The sequence below is a fragment of the Dermacentor silvarum genome, chromosome 4 (assembly GCF_013339745.2).
Source record: "Dermacentor silvarum isolate Dsil-2018 chromosome 4, BIME_Dsil_1.4, whole genome shotgun sequence".
Taxonomy (NCBI): Eukaryota; Metazoa; Arthropoda; class Arachnida; order Ixodida; family Ixodidae; genus Dermacentor; species Dermacentor silvarum.
Window position 1 is genome coordinate 28,518,099 of NC_051157.2, and position 22,640 is coordinate 28,540,738.

Below are 22,640 nucleotides of genomic sequence, written 5' to 3' on the forward strand. Positions count from 1 at the left end.
TTTTTTTCTTTTGCTGTGTTTTTTTTTTTGTGCACCATGGATGAATGTGTATGTAGGATATGTTGGCATCATGGGTGAAACCAGTTACTAGTTTCTGTTTATACTTTACCCTCACCTGTCGGGATTGAACTCCAAGGGGTTCGAGAAATATCGTGGGTCCGTTAGTATCTGATACTGCGCTGCCATAAAGCTTGTGCCGGCCTTGAATTTGATGCCGTTGTATTCGAAGTCTTCTTTGGCCTGCCGCGTCACAAACCTGCAAATGAAGATTAGGCACATCTGAGGCAGAGGAGCATCATATCGTACTCTTTCCCAGCAAGCATGCATAAGCTACCGGCTAAAGCTTTCACTCTGAGTTAATTTCTGACAAATGCACATTGTACAAGTCGCATTAGGAACGCCAAGAAAAAGCTGCTACTTGAGCAGCTTAACTGGTCTCGCCTCCGCGGCCACTCAGCAGCAGGCCAAAAGACAGTGCAAACTTGTGTTCAAAATGCACTACACAAATTATAGAAATTCCCTATGCAATGCAAGCAATAAATAAGACATCAATGAAACCATCTCCCTTTAGTTATCGTAGCCATTACCGATAACCAACTTTCTCGTGAAGTATCGCCTAATATTGTACGTGGGTTGTTTATTAAAGGCAGAATACCTCTAAAATCTTTATTTATGAAAGTATTCATTGACACCTTTGTTCTTTTCTAATGGTCCCAAGTAAGTGAAATGCACGCGTACCACCGTTTATACCAAGCCTAGATAACATGAGTCAAGCCATCTTTTGTCATCTCCTTAAGAATCTCCTCCAGTGTATTAGCTACGCCTTGTTCTATGTCTTGTTCGATGCCAAAGCAATGCCTTTCTTCTTTTTTTTAACACGAAAGTGTTTTATCCCTGGTTTCACGACTTGATTTCCGGCAACGAATATAACGTCCGTCAACTGGGAGCGGTGAAGCGAAGTACTGCATCGTGACACTAACGAGCGCCGACAGGGAGCGCTTCGGTAGTCACAGCGCAGCGGAGACTCCAGCGCAGTGTAGCCATACAATAAAGAACCAAGTGTAAACGGCTTCGTGACGTTGTAAACTCGCCATTTTCAACGAAGTACTGTGTAGTAAATAATAAAATAAACATTATTAAAAGTGTCCGACGGCAGGATTCAAACCCAGGACCTCTAGCACAGAAGCCCGACATTGAAGCCATTACGCCACGGTCGCATGCACTGACACGTGGCTTAATTAGAACGCCCTTATCAATTTCTAGCGGGCAAGTCAGCGCGTTTCAACTCCGTTCGCCAACAGGACGCCACGCGCCAAGCAAACATGCAACACGGTCACCGTCCCACAACTCGTGCGCCTTTCGCTGGAGCGGACCGTGAGTTCATGAAGTAAGCATGCAACAGCTTCTGTGAAGACACGTTTCACTTTCGTGTTCTACCGATTCTTATGAAAGAGGGATCAACCTTTTTTTTTTTTTTTTGCCGTTCCTCGAAACATCGCAACGATACCGTTACCTTTCCCATAGTCCAGATGCGGCACACTCCGATGCACCTCACAGTAAGGGACATTGCTTCGACTTGGAAAAAGGTGTAGTTAAGACATTGAGGGCGGTTTTTATGCAGGTGTCAAAAGATGGCTTCCCTCATTCTCTAGGCTTGGTAGGAACGCTGGGACGCGTGTATTTGACTTACTGAGGATAATATAAAAATAGGTAAAAGTTCCGGTGATTAATTATGATAAATAAAGATTTCAAAGCATGAGCCTGAGATTTTATTGAAGAAACCTCGTATATAGTCACGACAATATTTAAACTCTTCATATTACCGCAACTCACTGCACATCTTTGTTTTGCTATTGCTTTGTAATTACTCCCCTTTGATGCCATATAGGCCTGAGCGCATAATAAACAAATAAATAAATAAACAAATCAGTTGCAAGAAATTTGAAAAATCGGAAAGCAAAGAAAATCTTCTGATGCCACATTTGTAATATATTCAATTAAACAATTGCAGCAGTACGCATGTTATAAAGATCTTTTTGTAGAGGCCGGGTAAATAATCATATTTGAGCTGGTATTTAGTAAACACACTGGCGAGAGAGTTCGCGAAGGTTTGAAAGCCTTAATTAGTGATTAATGATTGTAGATCCATAGACAAAAATACAGGACACTAAAGGAAGGGACACAGCCAGGTTGGCTACCAAAGTAACACTCGTTCTTTCAACATTGTGAAGTTACATTCACGGTGTAATGATATCTTGAATAAGGTAAGCATGGGGCACCTACACTACACGTACAGCCAAAAATGTGCAATTAATTTCGCAATAAGGAATATCGTGGCTCATCTAACTGCTGTAAACTATTTCTCGTACAAGCCAGATTAAGTTTACGCAGCCAGGCAAAGTTGGAGATTTAGCCACGCTGTACTTATATTGAAGATGGTCGGTTGATGGATAACGACCAGCAGAAACAGACCAACGATGTGCTCCTCCATAATAATGTGCACGTAAATGAAAAAAAAAAAAATACGGACTCAGTGATTACGCGGCACCTGTAACTGGTGTTAGATTTGTAGGTAGTGCAATCTATGGGCGAGAAATTCCTGGGAGCGTAACTTCGCTGTAATAATAAAACGCTTGCTCTAGGTAGACTGTATAGACTGCATGCACTCAATCCCCTGATTCAATGAGCCTAGTGCAGTGCCACCAAGGTCTTTCCATCGAAGTAACGATTGTGTTGTGGTCACATGCTGGCTCTTCAGCTCAAGGGGTTTAATCACAAGTGGCCTAGTAATTAGTCTATAGATTACAATCACGCAGACGTATTAAAACCAAAGCTACTGTTATACATCGGCAATTTCTTCTGCTGCAAGAAACTTTTTTCAGTCACTCATTCGGCTGATGGCAGCCGCCCATGATTCTACAGCAGAACGCAATACCACGAATCTTCGAGGGAGATATCACGGCGAAGTGCTTTTAAAACAAACTGTAGACAGTTTACAGACAAACTGTAGACAAGTTAACTAGATAAAAGCTCTGTTACGTCCCTGCTCAGTAGGAATAAGCACGCCGTTTTGTCATGCCTAGCTGGTCGTTAGTTGTTCTGCTATTGTGGAACAGAAAGTGTACTCACGTTAGCCCTGGAGGATAAAGGCGTAGTGATTCATCCACTACTTTCTCCAAGTATTTCAGCTTCTTCATGACTGTTTCATAGTCCAAGGAACCCTAAGAAAATAAATTTATAAGTCGTTTTCTTAAGCATTCCAGTATTCACAGCCAGGAGACGCACAATTTTTTCGTTGAAGATCATGTAGTGTTGGACCTAAATAATCAATATCCTGATCTTTGCACTGAGTAACATGGAGTTATTGAGAAATACTCAATACTCCACTGATGAGTTGCTTCGAATGGCCACCTCAATTTCTTGCGCTTGTGTAGAAAATAGAAAAAAAATCAAATGAATTTTTTTAAAGAGAAGCTTTCTTTTCCTCCCCCTAAATTTTGCGCAGAAAGTGTTTTGAGAATGCGGCACTAAGCCGGCGAACGGTGAACTATCGTTTTGAAAGATCTGCTTGTCACTTGTGTGCGGGATTTTCAATTCAAGGAAGGGCCAATGTAACATAAGTATTAATATTTTGTATTTTTAATCATACCATAGCGTTTTGCTACCACGCGCTTAAATCTGTATTAATATATGTCGCAACTCGCATTCTAATAGAAAAAGCCTCAATGTCACGTCGTTCACATGCGTTTGTCCTGCCGCCTCATCAGCTGCAACATACCTGGAGATATTGCAATGATCAGGTATCGATTGGAACAAATTTTGTAGACTAAAGCCGGCTTCTCTGAATCGCTGTTGACATTATGAAGTGGTAATAGTGCCTGGGAATCGCAAAGTATAACTCCGTTTTTTTTTTCTTTTTTACTGAATTTATCTTCCGCGTTACAAATGCAAAAAGTTCTGCTGCAGTTGATGTAGCGCGAAGCAGCCTAAATGTCGGTATTTTATTGTAATCTAGAATTACAAACGCGGGCGTAGAGGAGACATCTTTTCAAGAACGATCTGTAAATGCTCTTGAATGTAACGCAGACATCTGAACTATAACGGGTACAACGAATAGTTGTGCTGCAAACGTAAACATATTTCTTTTGCTTATTATTCCTTCAAGTGGAAGCTCTAAAATTGCTGTTTTAGTTATATATCAATGAGCTCCTTTATCACCCTATTAATGAAAATCCTATCTTTCTCATTGGGCGCAAGAGCTAGTGGATGTCCTTTGTGTCGCACGAAAACACGAAAGTGTCGACAAGTTCCAATCGTTCTCTTGACTGGAAATGGAGGGTCACGTCCCTCTAATTATTAAGGAACTCGAGATCGCCCAAGGAACGCCTCGGCATTCTCGAAAGCTTCTAGCTATGAAACGTTCAAGTCATTCCTCAGATGAGCAGGAGAGGTCATTTGCACCTGGGGAAGAATACGGTGCATTTTGCTACATAAGTGCGTTATCTACCTTTCGCAGGAATGAAATTGATCCACCCCATCTCACGCCCGCAACGAATCAAAGAATAGTTATGGCTGAGTTCACTTGTTCTTCAAGTGCTCTAAGGTGGTAAATCCAAGACAGTCCCTATGTACTGTACGACACCAAGAAATATGTGCTGCTTTACTGTGCCCAAAGGTTGTCCCTCAAGGCACAGCTGAAAGTCCCTATGGTTTACCGTGAGGTCCTGCGAATTCATCAGTTGATACCATACTAAGATGAGAACACAATTTCGCACGAACCACTCACCAGGTGACGCATCGGAAGCCTCCATTACTCATGTCACGTAAAGAACATCTGTCCTAAATTCGCTAACATGCAATAATAACCCTTCATGTATAGCAAAATGTGCACGTACGTGCTTTCCCTGTGTAGGCGTGTGTTTCTGTGTTATATAGACCCTTTCACTGTTTACAAACATAGGCCCTGCACGGCTTCCGGTTTTGCCCTCTGACGTAGCTGCGAAGTGTAACTGGCAAAGAAGCAACCATGCGTTAAAACATAGCAGACTGATAAGGCACGTGACCGGAAGTTTCTTGGGGGCGGCGCGCTCGCTGCTGTTATCGCGAGCATGAAACCGTCTATAGACTATCGTTAATTTTTCACCCTTTATACGAATCCAGGCCCAGACGTCGTCATCATTTGTCTTGATGCTACAAAAACACAGTATTTTTCATCGATATTTATATAATCAATATCATCCGAGCCCCTGAACTTTAAAGAGATCGAAAATAGCTGTCTACTTCTCTTCTGAGAAGGGGCGTCACTTACGTTGGTACCAACCACGTCGAAGACTTCTCGTCGAAGCTTTTCTTGTACTTCCGGATGCTTAGCGAGGGTGTAGAATATGTAGCTTAGAGCTGTTGCAGTAGTTTCAAACCTGCGTTTGTTCAAGTAATCGGTGCGTTAGGTACGTTATTCACACATAACGTACCGGCGTTGAAATCCAAACAAGAAAGAGATACACCGGAAGATGAGGACAGTGGGATCAATACTAGTTGAACTAGGGATGTCTGAGGCACCACTGTTTTGACAAGAGGACTTGTCTTCGTCATGTCATTGCTTTCTTTGACAATTGCTTACTTTGACAGCGTTTAAATAGCTCACTCTCACCCACTCCCGGAATGAGGGGGTTCGTAAATGAGTGTAAGGGAAGTCGATTTGTTCAAAAAAAAGCGAGAAGGCGGTTAGTTGTAACAGCAAGCGGACCGGGGTAGGGGTCATTGTGCCAGTTCTTCCAAGAAGTAGAAGGTGAAAAAAGAAGGGAAACGGATCTTCATGTACAATATTTACCTTCACGGAACTTTGCACTTCAGACACTTCTTAATACAGTGATTTTTGTTTAACCAACGCTGACATCAGCACACGGGACATCAACATTTTCCCTTTTCCCCTTATGCAGTGCAGGGATATCCAACCAGGTTCAGTTCCGGTTAACCTCCCTGCCTTTTATTTATTCTTCTCTTTCTCTCTTTACCCACCGCCCTTTTCTATTTTATAATTTCCTCATTTTCCTGTGGTCGCTCGTTTTTCAACTCTCCAAACTTTCTCTTTTCGTTCGTCAAGTTTTTGTTAACTCTAAGCCCACCAGATTGACAACGCCGACTTGCACGTAAAAAGTTTTTCCGGGTGTTTTTTTTTTTTCGCCCCTACTTCATAGATGATCCGGCAGGAGCCCCCACCCCTGCCACCTCCCTATCACAATTTTCCCCATTTTTTTACCATCTAGACTTTCCCAGCCCATCGAAACGTAAACCTTGTTATATTCCCGTTTTGGGAGTGGGTGAGTCAGCTATATAAGAGCTGTCACGGAATGCATTTGTTGTCCTGATGAAGACAAAATCCCCTTGTTGAAACATTTGCACCTCAGACATTCCTTCTTCGACCAGTGTCGATACCGGCGTTGAACACGCGCCAATTAGAATCCGGTCCTAGCATTCGTTGTGGCATTTCGTGGTTTATCTAAATTTAAGATACAGCTGTACCCTAACATACCACATTTCAGCTATCTATTCAAGTTCTTAAAACATACAAGGTAGCCTAAAGATGCAGTTTCCGAACTCCTTAATTATGTGGCAATTAACGTGCTTTTGGTTCTTACCCGGCAATGAAAAGTACTGTAGCAGTGGTTATGACTTCTTCATTGGTTAGAGCTCTGCTCCTAATGCTTCCTGGAAGACAGCAAGAAAAAAAGTTTCACATGTAATATTTTTGAAGCGTAAATATGTAAGCAGAAGAAGCGGCAAGAACATTTGTTAGTTGCAGTCATATGAGGAAAGGAGAAAATGAAATCAGGTAAAGCACAGAGGAAATGATGTGTTGAAATGAAATGTAAAAATCATAGAGAAAGGGGAAATGAAAGTAGGCGAAGCGACAACTAGTCATACGTGATTAACACTGTTGCTCAAAGCGACGGAGGGACAGGAGTTGGGCGAGAAAAACAACACACGTCACCTGAGCGCAATCGCAATCGTAGGTGGGAGCCCTACCCACATCCTTCGCATTATGCTTGCGGTACATGACTAATTAAGTTACCGCGGCGGCCATCCCTCTGTCCACTTGGTTTGATGTGTGCGGACAATGTTAGTTCTGGGAGCGTTAGCCAGTGCCGCTCGTGGCCATGGCAGCGTAGGTTGAACATTCCTTTAGCCACAGACGTCGCATTGTACACCCGTGAGCAAAGGTATACGGACCAGGGATTGAGCGATAAAGGCGATTTTTTTCAACTGCCTGCGAGTGCAACTTGAAATTGAGGACTGCAGTCCAAACTTGGCATTGCAATCTTTCCAGCGTACTCGTGAATTTCAGTTCACGCATGTCCATTACGAAGAAATTCAAACTTTTCGGCTACCTTGTGGTCCGTACACTCTTGCTCACGGGTGTACGTTAGCTCAGGAGCAGGCCACTTGTCAGTAAATCCTGGTATGCTACCTCTTGGCATCAAGGCTGCCAAGGCCTTTTTTTATGCTACAGTCATAAGTAAGGGGATTCAAGGGGCTCAATTTTCAATGAGAATTGCATTCTTGGCATTGTCCGATCGGTATTTTATTCTCAGGTGTCTAGCTATACCACCAAAAATGTGGGCCGATCGCGAAGATAGTGGAGCCTAAACGTGTGGGCCGTTCGTGTAACTGGGCATGTGGCGTGCTCTACAATGAAACCCTTTGACGCTAACTTGGCCCACTGCGTCGGTGCTACTGCGTCTCAGTGGACGTCACTGTGGCGCAGCCAGAATGCGCTGCGTGTCCAGAAGGCAGCGAGACAGAGCTGCCCGGCGTCGGTACACGCCTCATACATGACGCATTTCGGCTGTTCAAGTTTTTCGGTGGTCATCGTAGATAAGTTCTGCACGATTTTTTTTAGTTACAGACATGCAAAGAAAACAGACAAGCCGGAGAAAGCATAGAAGAAATCATTTGTTATGACTAAATGGAATGTGGAAACATAATGGGAAATGAAAGTGGGCGACGTTGTGGACATAAGAAGATATTGTAGCGCTCTTCTGTAAGTAGCCTTCCTCTAATTGATAGCACTTTAGTTTCAGCGGCTATGGTGTTGGGCTGCTAAGCACGAGGTCGCGGGATCAAATCGACGGCCACGGCGGCCGCATTTCGATGGGAGCGAAATGCGAAAACACCCGTGCACTTAGATTTAGGTGCACGTTAAAGAAACCCAGGTCGTCCAAATTATTCCCGAGTCCTCTACTACGGCGTGCCTCATAATCAGATCGTGGTTTTTGCACCTGAAACCCCCGAATTCATGTCTTTGCCTCGGATTTTCTCTTTCCACCGGAAAGTTGTTAGCTAGAGATTTTAATGTGAAGTACTATCAGCATAATACCAAAATAAGTGCGTCTGTCCACTGGGGAGGATGTCTCATGATGTTGGTGCAAGATAGAGCGTGTTTCATATTGTTTCCTTCGACGTTGGAGTGGCTACGTACCCGGCGAAGAATGACTTGCGGATTACTTGTCGTATATACAAGTACCGTTTTGTGAACGGTTAATTTTTCTCGATTTGTTGCTTTGGGAAAGCATCATACACATATTAACTTCTTTAGGAATAAAGTGTGCAGTTTTTTAAATAGGCGCTTACTCGTCGTGGTGACATAGCTTTGGTGTTGCGCTTCTAAGCCCTAGGGCATGGGCTCGAATCCTGGCCGCGGCGGCCGCATTTCCATGGTGGCGAGGTGCTGAAACCCCCGTGTACCGTTAAGAACCCTAGCTAGGCGGTCAAAATTACTTAGGAGTCTCCCACTACGGCGTGCCTCACAATAATATTGTAGCTTTGGCACGTAAAACTTGAGAACTTCATTGAATTTTTGAAATAGGCGCTAGATTTTCTGCAATTGGAATAATATTGAGAGCACATTGCAAAAATTTCAAAGTGACGCTGGATTCTGTCAGGTTTCTTCCAGCAGTCAAATAAAGTATAAATAAAGTGCCTTTCGTTTGGAAACGGATCAATATTTATCACTGATACTTTGCAAACATGCGCAGGAGACTGCACAAACGCTTACAATAAATTGTTAAAAGTGTATTTCTATATTTATAATTGGCAATTATAGAGCATTATGGGGTTGCGCGATTAACTACGACGGCGCACAGAGGTAGTTAGGTGTAAAACACGAGGGCGGCTGAGCAAATATGCTTCAAGGAGATTTTCTTAAATGCTTCATGTGTTATTTCGTTCATTTCCTCGTGACAACTTTACCAATTTTAGTATAAACAGATTTCTCCTAATACCATCCAAATCTTGGCCAACATCCCCCCCCCCCCCCAGTGGGTGTGCGCCATCAAAGAAGGCATACCATACCACACCATACCATACCATACCATAAACGAGGGCGATGAAAACGTTGCACAGGAACCGAAAATGCCCTCTTTACGGGGAAATGCTCTAAGACTACAAGGTTAGGGCGCCGAGTCCTTCAATATCTCAAAAAATTCGTTGCTGGAATACGGGTTAGAAATCTGTTGGCTTGTGTTCTAAATTTTTCTCTACCATAGTTTGGGGTGGACTGAATAAGTATGTTTTATTTCTTGCTACTGTAAATTTGCGGTTCTCGTTAATAGCATGGTTATTGTTGTTCCTTTCCTGAAACCTACTATTAATAAAGTTATACGTAACGTAATGGTTCTGGTTAGTGCTGTGTGGTCTTCAGTGAGGAATATTAGTCGTCACTTTTAACATTGCTTTGGTAAGTGACTAAGTGCATTTCCATGCACCATCCTCATCTACATCATCTGCCTATTTTTATGTCCACTGCAAGACGAAGGCCTCTCCCTGCGATCTCCAAATACCCCTGTCTTGCGCTAGCTTATTCCAACTTGCGCCTGCAAGTTTCCTAACTTTATCACTCAACCTAGTTTTCTGCCGTCCTCGATTGCACTTTCCTTCTCTTGTTACCCATTCTGTAACTGATGGTCCACCGGTTATGAATCCTACGCATTACATGGCCTGCCAAGCTCCATTTTTTTTATCTTAATCTCAATTAGAATATCGACTATCCCCATTTGCTCTCTGACACACACCGCTCTCTTCCTGTCTCTTAACGTTAGGCCTAACATATTTCTTTCCATCGCTCTTTGTTCCGTCCTTGTTCTCGAGCTTCTTTGTTAACGTCCAAGTTTCTGCCCCAAATGTTTGCACCGGCACAATGCAATCATTGTACACTTTTCTTTTCAACGACAGTGCTAAAAGAAAAGCGTCCATAGTCCTTGCGCCATAGCCGTCTTCAATTACGTGTTCCAGTAATGTCATTCGGAGAATCGCTAAAGTCGAGCTGACTATTCTCGTTCTGCCAGTATTTACGCTGTGCGGTTGAGGGAAGTTGTATTATCCACCACTTACACACAGCATCTTGTTTGCGACTTCTAACTTGAAGCAAACATTTTCGTCTATTTGTACTCTATTCTATTATTTTACTATTATAGCCGCATTCTTGGTATATTCAGTTACTCGCTTTGCTTGGCACGTGCCACATAAACGCTGGGCAAGCATGCGCGAACATGTGCCGCGTATAAGCCCCCGGGCTGAGTACAACGCCCAGCCTGCCGCTCATGCAGCCCGCGCGCCACAGGTGGGGTAGAAAACCGGCAAATCTTTGCCAATCCTCTCCTTCTCCTACGGCGCACGTGATATGAGCGCCACGAGGCACAGTCGTATACGGCGCACATGTCCTCCGCATGCTTGTCCGGTGCTTATGTGGCACGTTGCCTGCAACTGCAAAAAAAAAAAAAAATGGAACAACTGTCACAACGAAATGAATCTGAAAGGTTACCAGTTGAAGCTTTGTTATCGCCACGCTCCTCTTCAGCCTCGATGTACTCCGCGTCGAGGAGATTTTGCAGGATGTCAGGTTTTCGCGCCTGCAGCAGGATACAAACATAAAATATGTCATTTCCGACAAGGCAAACCGATCAGGATCACTGTCTTCGCTTGGCGAGCTTGATTCGGACATTTTGGTCAAAGCCGCAGTATAAGCCTTTCTTGAAGATTACCGTTGCGGAGTTCATACTTTTTCCGTTGTATTATGGAGTAATTGGCTCTGATAATCTGATAACTCACCAGTCATAGGTAATCATGTTCGAACTTTTCGTTGAAGTCATGATTTGTTTTTGTTGATAGAAGCTTAATATGCCGACATAGCATTATTTTCAAATTCAGAAATGGCCAAACAGGCTGCGCTCGGCATACTGTATACCAACGTTAAATTGAGCAACGTTTCCAATGGTGTATTTGTCAACAGTTTAAAATGATGTGCAACAGTGTACGTGTATGCAACATTATTACTTCAACCTCCAGTTCGCGTTTCTTATTCACGGATGCAAGAAATTACACTCACCGAGGGGTCACTTTTTCTCAGCTGAATGACCTTGGCTGTTTGTTCATTAAAGTTCTCAAATGTATATTCGCCAAGGAGAAGCGTAACCCAGTAGAACGGCTTCATGAGTGGACCGAACGCTGTCGTGCACTCTAAAAGAGAAAAAATGGGGTAAGGAAACTACACGTCGGAGAAGGGTCAGGCCTATTCAAGTTCCTCAGTGCAAAATTTATATTGTGTCATTGATATAGTGCATCGTATCTACGTCGACGCGCAGTCAGTGAGATTTTCTCTGCATGTTGCCACAGCATGATACACCTCGATATTCGACTATGCCTGTCTTCAGAGATAATAGCTACCTCCCATCCATTCATGGGAACGAAGGTTTGCCCGCTAATTTGCCATTAGCCTGCGAGAAGCCGGGAAAGATCTGCCAACTGACGTAGAAATTACCACAGAAAAGCAGGCTAGTTCGTGCGTCGTCTAAGAATGCATAGTGGATTCAAGGCACACAGAAAGAAGAGGAAGAGTAGGCATAACCAGTGCTGGTTTTGTCTACTCTTCCTGTCGCTTGTGCCATCACACCAAATCCGCCGTGTATTCTGAAAGAACCCTGATTATTCTTTCAAGGAGGAACTCCTTTTCGTCTCACCCTCGCAGGATGCAAATGCAACTTGACCAACTTGACCAATGTATGATCAACTTTTCCAGGGTTTGCCACTCACACCGCTTTTGTGCGGTATGCAAGGATGCTGTATTTATGTAAATAGTACGTGCATGTCAGCGCGTTGTCTGATGTCCGCCAAAAAAGTAGAGCCACAGGTCGCCAGAACTCCCTCTCTCTTTTGATGTCTATCTTACAAGCCCCCTTCCTGTCATGCCTAATGCCATCCACTCCCAGTCAACACCCCATTTGCCACAGCATACATTATTTACCATTGTTTAGCTGCGGGATAGTTTAGCTACTCGCGAGGCTGGTACGGTGCCCGAGGCCACATAAATTTCTCTTCTCTACGTCTACTGTATCTGTCTTCCTCTCTATTTTTCTCTGCATTAATAAACAAACAATTAATCGAATAATTCGGCATAGACTTCTCTTCTGTTTTCAAGATTCTGTTCAAAACGTCGACCACGAGGCCTCAGAAGCACGGGCCTGCTTCAAACACTCTCATTGGGCGCGCATATGTCACCACATCACAGCGGAGGGGAAAAAAAGCGTTTCGAAAATATTGTAATTCATAACCCGATACGAAAGAATCATACCAGATACGAAAGTTTACTTGTACGTATTTCTTTGTTTCTGCTTTCGCAATCGCTTTACGGGTATTTATAAAGGAATCAACATCAACGTCACTAACAATGCAGCAGCATAAAGATTACGGCACATGGACAACTACGATAACAGCCGTCAATGGTACGGCGGTAATGGTAACGACGACGACACGATGGATGACACGCTGCAGACTCGAAATTAAGGCATCCAAAAAAAATAAAAATACGCCAGAAAATCCACCGGAGTTGCCTAAGTATGCGTAAACATTGTGCCACTTTCTCATCTCCACGCAGCCCGGTGTCATTATCAACCTTATAAAACTTGACCCGACCAGTATAAACCATTATCAACCCTTATCGGACAAGATCCGACCATCATCAACTCTTATCGATTGTTATCCACCTTATCACGATCAACTTGATCCTTATCAACCCTTATCAAACTTGATCCGAGCCTTATGAAATCTTGTGGGTGCTTATAAACCTTATCTGACTTGATACGACCCTTATCAACCCTTATCGGGGCTTATTAACCTTATCAGAATTGATCCGACCATTATAAGTCCTTACCGCTCTTTAGCACCTTATCCATCCGCGTCGAACCATTATCAACCGTGATGAGACCCATATAACCGCTTATCACTTCTTATGATCCTTATCAACTCATTGACTGATTATCTGTAGCGCGACGCGAAGCGCATGAGCTCTCAGGCATCGGCCAACGGAAGGCGCATACCGCGACCACCAAAACGCTTCGGGGATGTGGCGTCTTCAGCATTAAATTTTCGTGAAATCAGAATTTCGCGTAATGTCCACAATGCTCCAAGTCGGCTCTACACGTGGTCCTAGAGATGGCTTTTATTCCAACAGCTTTTATTCCAACATCAGATGGCTTTTATTCCACGTAAAACCCCAGAAAAAAAAAAGAGAAAGCCTTCATAGAAATTGTTCTCCTTTGACATTTGTTTTGTACCGCAGGTACAACACATTGATGTGGTTCAAATATATTCACCTTCTGCTAGAGAGAAAGAGAGGAAAAGGCAAAGGTAAGACAGGGACGTTAACCAGAGAATATTTCCGGTTGGCTACCGTGTACCGAAGTAGGGGAAAAGGAATGCGAGAGATGAGAGAAACAGAATACGAAAAGAAAAAGAAATAAAGTCCGCGAATGCGTTACATATTGTTGCACACTGTCAACTTTCCACTATTACATTCTACGTCCCACAGTGCACAGTCACAGCTTGTCACACAGTCCGGTGTCTCTGAAATAGCACAGCAGTACTTTCATAGCGGCTCGCGCTGATGTTCGTGTAGGCCAGTTTCCAAGAATGTTGTTTTCCGTGAGTGGGCCCTTGTCCACTTGGTCTAGCGTGGCTTAGAGTGCTACTCCTTCGAGTTGAAACGAGGGCACTCGCAAAGAAGATGCGCAAGTCACAAAGTGGGCTATTGGCCATTCCGATCAGAAAGGAGTAGGCATTTAAAAATGCTCCTCCAAGCCATAGACGGACTTGAAGTGTGCAGTCACGTCTTAGAAGGTCATGCAGAATACGGAGCTGTAAATTATGATCCAGGGTATGAAGGCGCGCACTTGTAAAGTCGGATGAATTCCATTGAACCAATTTTAGGTTACGTGCAAGCGCGGAAAGTTTTTCGATGCATCGGCTCTCGAAAGAGGAATGGCAGCGCAGTTGACGCTGTCATTGGAAGATCGGGCAGCTGCGTACGCAACTGATCATTGCCATCTATACCACAGTTACTAGGCAACCATTTATATATTATATCGTGTCCTTCGCCAACTACTCGGCAGTGGCCTTGACTGATCTCTGCGACGAGCTGCTCATGTGATACATGACGCAGTGCTGAGAGTGAACTCTGGAGGGCTGCCTTGGAATCACAGAAGATTGACCATGGATGGGGCAATTCCTTCTGAATGAAATGAAGAGCCGCACGGAGGGCTACCAGCTCAGCAGCTGTCGATGGTATATACATGATGACGTTTTTAGCTGTATTTTGACGGATCTTGCTGCAATCACCGCCGCGGCAGCTGAACTTGTAGGTGTGACTGAGCCATCCACTGTGCACCTCATATAAAAGTCCTAATGCGGCCGGTTTCAGAACAAACGACGGCATGATAGCTTTCTTCGTGATTCCTGGGATGGTGAGGCGCATTCCATGTTTGTGCAGGCACCATAAAGGTAAGGATGGTCTTAATGCAGACATGGAGTTCGACGGCAATGATGTCCGATTGGAAGCCATTATATGACTGAAACTTGTGTGTGGCATTTCTGCAGGTAAAGAAGCAAGATGGTGAGAAAATAGCCAGGCAATGTACCGAATATTCGCCCTGAGAGCGTCGGTAACTATCTACGAGTACGTTGATATTGTATGATCTCGCTCTATATGCGCACACTGTATGCTGTACAGTGTGCTGCATGCGCACACTTCGGAAGACCGAAACACGTCCACAGGGCTTGAGCTTGTAATTCCTGGAGTGCACGCAGGTTTGTTTTGCAGGTGTTGCCTAGCACAGGAAGGCTGTACCTTGCGAAACCGAGAAACAAGGCACTATAAAGCTGCAGCTTGTACCGCGTGGGTGTAAAGCCCCGTAGGCTCACACGTAGAAGACCACACAAAAGTAGCGAATATTCTATGAAAACGTTGCATGTAAGTCCGGGCACGATGAAATATCTGCAGTACAGAAAATATTTTTGTAGCTCGCAACAAGTTAGAAGCCGCCGCCCTACCAAATGGCGTGGAAGTGAAATGGCATTGATGTTGAGATGGCGCTGATATTGAATGGCGCATGGCTTTGAAGTGCCGGTACACGTTCTCGCCAGAAATGTGCAGTAAGTTTATGCGCATCAAGGGGAACACCGATTTATTTAGGTGGTACGGTTGTCCATTCTGTACCAGCCTATAGTGAGTCGATGTACATCTCGAGACATAAACCAAACCAGGGAACGTCAGCTTTTTGGCCAATTTATCTGAACCCTAGAAGCCATACCAAAATTTTCAGTCAGTGATAGAACTTGGTCCCGTATGTGCTGCTGTACTTGCTATGGTGTATCTATTTGTGCAACAGATTATTTGTCGTTTCTTCTCTTTTAGATAGATTTTACACCCAATACTACGATCATTCATACAAGTAAACGTATTCAAAGCTTTACCCAACATGGTAGTTTAATCTCAATATTCATAACGACCTTGTTTGTGGGGTTTTATGTATGAAGACTATTTCGCTGTGCAATTCCTCGTGGTTCGGTTTTCTACCTGAATATCTTTACACAGCGTCCAGAAAACAACTGCATAAACATTTGATATTAGTGATTTTCCCAACTCCCCTTTACCGTTCTGCATTCTCCAGTCTGCCTAAGCATGACATACTTCAATGAGTCCGCAATGTGCCTTAATCCTTATGTACATACAAAAACTTTTTTCCTTTAAATTACACTGTGAAACGCTACCGGTGAAAACTTCGTTGCACAAAAACAGGCTTGTTTGTACCTGCTGTGAATTGTCGCCATTGCGATGTACCCGAAAATATAGAGCATTGATTCTGAAGTGTTAAAGGGAATATCATTTTGGGATGTGCTTCAAAGGACTCCTAAGAAAGACTTGATTTTGAATCAGCATACCATGCGATACTTGATTGTAACCCCACGGAGAAGATGTGTCATTTGATATATTTTTCTTAATTTGACTACATAGCTTACGGAAAACCCGCATGTTGGACAGAAACGCTGAACCCATTGTTTCGTCGAAATATCAGTATGCTCCAATGACTGGTCACTTGAAGAACATGTATGACAATGTTTCAACCGGACTGGTACCACCTCTTGATAAGTTGCTTGTCGTTGTCACTGCATTAAGTTCAAAACTACTTGTAATTTTTGTGTGCTGCATGGCGGGCGCAGCGTGATTTATAGGTGCTTTCTAGGCCATGAATACGAGATGTGTTGCCTAGTGCGTGCACGTCTCTCACGTATAGTACGTTTCTCGCATATGAATGATGCAATAAATACCATGTACGACAAGAAAAGTGTGTGTTTAGCCCAGTGGGTAGGACATTCAGCTGCTGAGCGTGTTGTCGTAGGCTCGAAACTCACCACTGTCTTTCGAATCTATTCTGTTTTATTATACATTAGTTTATTTAGTAGTGATTCGTCTTACATAACTGACGGACTGGTTTCCTCGTCGTGTAGATATTGAAATGCTTACGCATTTAAAAATATAGTAATTTTTTGGGGGATTTTTCATGCAAAAAATGCATGATGGTGATAAGCATCGGGACACCTGACAACGGTGCTACAAAATCTGGGTGGAGCACACTTAAGAGGAAAGTTTAGCTCGGGCCCGACTCCGATTACGCCTATTCAAATACATATGAAACGCAGAAGCGCTTTTTTGAGATAATCCCTGGACCGATTTTAATAAAATGCGCTGGATTTGACAGATAAAGCGGAATTCTGGTGACTGTAAGAAGCAGAATTTTGATGTAGTGCCGGAAGTCGTTTTACAATGTCGAAAATTGCTAGATTTGAAAAAAAAATAGACACGCGAAGTTTACACATTCGTAACCCTGCACCAAAAACACGTATCGCAGCTTTGTAAACTGCATCTATTTGAGCATCTAAAGCGGACAAAGTATGTGTATAATTTTTCAGCTTACGTGGACTTGTTATAGTGTTTACAATGGTTTTGCAAGCGTCCCTATAACAAATGAGTAATATATTTCACAGCGGTGTATAATGCGTAAGTTTTGTCCGCTATAAGTGTTTTATTAAATGCATTTTACAGAAGTTCATACAGTTTTCAATCAGGGAGCCAGAGAGTTATAAGCTTGATAGTTTCGCTTTTCTAAATTTTGCAATTTGCAGGAATATTTATCGCGAAATTGATGCCTTAAATAAAACATTCGCCTTCTACAGTCCCAAAATTTTAAATTTCTCTTAAGTGTAAGAAACTTACATCAAATTAGTTGCAGTGGTTGTCCAGAAAAACTATTTCTCCTTTCCCACGTATTTAGATAGGAGGATCTGGGCTAAAGCGTCCTTCTTAACAGTCATCGCTGAGAAAAAATACGCTTTGCCAGGCTGGCTGGTCGCTGGAGACCTAGCCAAACAAATAATTTTGAGTGAGCAAATTACCCCTTGACGCTTACACGCCAATTAGACGCAAAGGGCGTGTAAAGACCATCGCGCAATTGCGCCTTGCCTATTCGCGCAAATGTCCCTCACAACGGCGTCACGTACATAAATGCAAATGAAGTCGCGTCACTTCCTTTGAACATAGTTTTTGAAGAACTTCACCTACTCTTGAAAAGTGCATATCAGACATTGGTCATGTCATGCTTAATGAACCGGTTCTTCTCATGCCACCCAAGATATGCAGCATTATGCATGGTCTTTATTTGGAATGAAACCTGGATTTGGAACCTGAAAAATTCACGCTACTGGTAGCACCACTTGACCTCATGGTGTTTTTTTTTAGGAGATCCCCCGAATGACTTTTAGTTTCGGACTTTCTACTGCATATTGTTCCTTTACTAATTAACACGTTTGGCATGGGTCAATAAAGTTCAATTTGACCTGGGAAGGAAAAACTAAATTGAAGAACAGTTAATACTTGCGTAAAATTCGAAGGTTACTCACGCGCGATCATGTGACAAGGACCCTTCATGACACCCCTTAGGGTAGCCTTGGCGACGGCCATAAGCGGGTGGTCAGGCTTCCCTTGAAAGCGCTCGTCGATGCCGAACGATCCTCGGGCTACGTAGTCCATGGAGAGTTCCTCTAACTTGCGAAGCATCTGCAGCTCTTCTCCGGTATCCGCGTGCCTTTCGAGAGACCTAATGAAGATATTCGCATCTTCTTCGAGGTGTGGCACCATCTAAAGGGTTTCGACGGCGGGAATAGGTGATGCATTCACTAATTATCGAGGATGGCATACTCTTGTTTCATCGTGCTTCAAATGGCTTCGTGTTACAAAATTTAAGATAAGGACATATCTCGGTTACTGTACTTTTATTTGTCTTGCCGCGATAAAGGAGACGGATTGCAAGCGGCAACTTGCACCTCTATACTTATCTAGCCGCATATACCAGGCTTCCGTAACCACCAACACGCTTTGACTTCTTCAAATTTTATTGTTTGGTTTAAAATGCCGCCTTGTGTTTATTTTCATGGAATTGAATTACCACCCAAGCATTTCACTCAATGCTCATTCGCAACGCACTACTCTGATCGAGCGCACTTGAAACGTACGTCATCAGCGAAGTACAGCCGCGTGTGTCAATAAAGGCTGCAACAATCCACCAACATGACTTCGTATGATCAACAGCGATACTTTGTTTGTTAAGGACTGTTTTATGAGTACGTTAGCCTTCAGATGAAACTTGAACGTCCGCACATTGTATTGTCTCCCTCCTTCAGCTTAAATACAATATTCGCCATCTAAGCCGTATTAACTTATTCTGAATTGTCACCAAATCTATTCCTCGCATCTTGCGACTACGCCATGGATGTGCTGAGAAAAATGTCTCTCATAGGTGCACATGACCTTCGTACTTTGTGTGCCCCAACGGCCTATTGAACATACTTTCAATTACCAACCCACATGACTTGCAATGTTTGCTTTATTAAAGAGCTAGCGAATAAATTTTCTTGATTCTATAAGGATTCTCTTTGTTGTTGAAATATGCTTGCCATGCCCTAGGCGTAATATGGCTTCGCTTCTGGGATAGTCGGTCCGCTATGGTAAGGCTATACCTGTTCTTTATTTCTTATTTGATGCACCACCGCAAGTCAGCATAGCTCCTAATTCACTACGAAAGACTGACTGTCATGCACTGTACTTCATGAGCGCTCGAAAGCAGTGCCATGATCAACAACCGTGCTCTCAGCCTGCGCATAAGCCTTCCTATTGCCTTTTTTATGTTATTTTTTTTGCCTATACCAATCGCCAGCGTCCCACGGTGCTACATAGTCAAGCTCCCGCTGATTTTCTGTGTAGAAATTCATAATGCACACAACACACAACCTTGTTTATTCTTTCATGCAACGAGTCACTTAAAACCTGCTGTGCTCCCCCTTTATTGCTTCTTAATGATTTCCTGTCTCTTCTTTAATTTTCATTGGTAGCAAACTCAATGCGGCTGTAAACGTCATTATTCTTTCGGTTATCTCTGTGGACAGGCAAACCCATGGTTAACTTCCCTGCCTCATTTTCTGTTAACCTCTCTGTCTACCATCGTACGTCACTTTCTTTCTAATAGCAGCAGCTGTAAGAAAATAATAAAACATGTTTGTGTGAATGCTTGCGCTTTAATAGTAATGACATTGTAGACAGCGCACACGTAGCTAAGGCTGCTGCAAATTCTGCTTTGAAACAAACCATAAAAGAGAAGCGTTCACCGTGAGTTAGGTGTTCACCTGTTTCATCTTGCTGGCGCTTAGACCGTAGGCCACAGATGACCGAATACTTTTCCAGGGAAGCCCTCCGACGTGCATGATGGACTTCTTCAACTGGGGGTGCATTTGGTCAGTCATCATAGTAAGCTGAAAAAAAAAAACACCCGGGGCGGTACTGTAAGCGTCCAAGCAATCATCCTAACAAAACCATTCAGTCAATTATGTACAACTACCAGTCTGCTGGTCGGTTAGGCTGCTTAGATGCTTAAAAGTGAAGCCCAAAATATGAATATTTAGTGACACGCCACATCGACAAAAATAAAAAGACAAACGCATAGGGAAAGTGCGAAACCACCTTGGCAAATACTCACGCCTCGATCAACGAAGTTCTGAAAGTTGCGCACAAAGATGTACTCGACGAAGTTTATGTCTCTGGTTACGACAAAAGGTGCGTCACCGTTGTAGAACCTGCACAGTGAAATTGCATTGGTTTCCGTAAGGTTGCGTGCACAAGCTGCTTTGACGCTCTGTCATTTGCCTAAATATAGCAAAGCTACCTCCCGCATAGTGAGACACCCATTGTTCGAGAATAACTTCCTCAGAAACTTACCCAAAGATGTCCCCGTATTGGTCAAGCCATTTTCCAATTACTTTGTAGATTTCCTGTTGGAATATAAGTCGAATATTGAATTAGGAACAGCCACTCGGAAAAAAAACGCATACATTCTGAAAACAAGTGAAGGCTGGCATCTCCTATACGCGGGTTTAATTGATAATTCCATACTCAATACTATTTCCGGAAGCACTAGTAGGCCTCCATTCAGTACTCTCTTCGTCGTTAATTGTCCATTAACATGAGTGTGTGCGTGTGTGCGCGCGTGTTCTTGTGTGTGCGTGTATGTGCGCGTGTGTTTGTGTGTGCGTATGTGCGCGTGTGTGTGCGTGTGTGATTGAGGAGGGAAAGAGGGTTTCGTAGTGGTCAATTGCATTGGTCGTTCCCTGCAATAGAACATTTCTCTGCATACAATGTCGCCATGAGTGTAAAACTAAAGTTATCCCTCTTTTTTGTGTCCTGGAACACTTGTTCGTTTTTTTTTTTTCTCAGATTTTTCAGTTGTAAATGAAGTCGACTCTCAGTCAACTTCTTAATTCCAACTCCTTCCTTGTGACCACTCTTTTGAAAACCTGAAGATGACACATGACCGGAATTCGTCGAATTACTCGTTGATCTTACCATTGAGTGGTATTCCTTGAGATTTCCCCAGATAAAGTTGGGCTTAGGCCCGGGAATTCCAATCCTCTCGAAATAAGAGAAGTGCCACCGACGCCATCTGAGAAAAAAGAAATGCAACGTAAATTGTAGAAGAGTTCTTAACTGAGCTTATTAATACTTGTTTACGTGAATCGTTCGAGACAACGTGAAAAAAACAGGCCTCGACCAGACTATAGTCTGGTCTTGTCCAGTTTTTCCGCTCTGTCCCTAAGTATCCACGTTCACATACTATCTTCTTCAAGTCAATGATAACTATTAGCGAAAGTCAACATAGACAACCAGTGGTCTTCTCGTGAATTGGCTATAGCTTTGCGCTGACCAAATGTTCGGTCCTGTAATTAATTAACAGCTGTGGAGAAATTGAGGTATGAAATGCCCCGACTTCTTCATGTACCTCTGTTCTACAAAAAAACTATATAAAGTGATACTCAAGATAAGCTACCACTACAGAGGGGTCAATGAACGTTTAAGTGGTGTTCGAACACAGATAGAGCACTTTACAGTCTTTGGCCTTTCGTGTAGAAGTTCTCTGTGTGCTAACATTATGGGAAAGTCCGAACAAACGGTTAAGAACAATACAGAACATAAGAAGCACCACTTTAAACTACTACATTTTTATACACCACAACTTATCACAAATACTTATCTGACATTGCTCCCCTTAAGAAGACTTAAGTTCACATTTTACTGTAACTGACGCGTCAGCCACAATTCAGTATTTTGTGTAAGGAAGAGCTTGTTTAGCCTTCCTACTGTATTCTCTCTTATCAAGTAAAAGAGCAGAGGCAAACATTTTGATAACCTCTGTTTTCTTAGAGAGAAGACAGAGAGAAAAGAAGCATTATTCAATGCACACTGGAGATGTTTGCCTGGCCAAACGCCCAGCATGTTATTCCGGATGATGAAGGTAACATGAAATCGTGCATTCAAACGTAGTACACATTCATAAATATGCACATGCGCACACAGTAACATGTGATCGTCGGGGCCAATGTCTCTGAAAAAAGCTATGAGCGTCTTCGTAGCGCGCAAAGCACTACCAGTGTCGCTTCAAGGTCCTATTACATGGTGAAGCTCTATATATATGATGCTGCCTCGTAAGTGCAGAGAAGATCTTATAGTTGCCTTTGAGGTCACAAAGCGCGTGCAGCCGCATAAAATTTGATTCATGTCATCCCACACATTGTACTCGTTGCACTTTGGTGGACACATCAATGACAGTTTGTGCAAGAAGCAATTCACGTAGGCGACTTTCATATGAATGCAGTGTAAACACGCGATTTTAACGTTATTCTGTTTCGGCGTCAATCTTCCTTAATATCAC

At 43.2% G+C, this 22,640-nt stretch overlaps 1 protein-coding gene across 2 annotated transcripts in view; it reads right to left on the minus strand.

Moving 5' to 3' along the window:
• Positions 1–22,640, minus strand: part of LOC119449672 (cytochrome P450 3A8-like) — a 33,279-nt gene that overhangs the window by 1,764 nt on the left and 8,875 nt on the right. For both annotated transcript variants that reach the window (XM_037712894.2, XM_049665363.1), the window contains exons 2-12: positions 21,278–21,374; positions 20,654–20,706; positions 20,415–20,511; positions 20,065–20,190; positions 18,286–18,523; positions 11,384–11,514; positions 10,820–10,907; positions 6,639–6,708; positions 5,309–5,417; positions 3,130–3,221; positions 116–256 (exon numbers count right to left, since the gene is read on the minus strand). In XM_037712894.2, the coding sequence (XP_037568822.1) occupies positions 116–256; positions 3,130–3,221; positions 5,309–5,417; positions 6,639–6,708; positions 10,820–10,907; positions 11,384–11,514; positions 18,286–18,523; positions 20,065–20,190; positions 20,415–20,511; positions 20,654–20,706; positions 21,278–21,374 (1,242 nt within the window). The remainder of the gene's footprint in view (positions 1–115; positions 257–3,129; positions 3,222–5,308; positions 5,418–6,638; positions 6,709–10,819; positions 10,908–11,383; positions 11,515–18,285; positions 18,524–20,064; positions 20,191–20,414; positions 20,512–20,653; positions 20,707–21,277; positions 21,375–22,640) is intronic.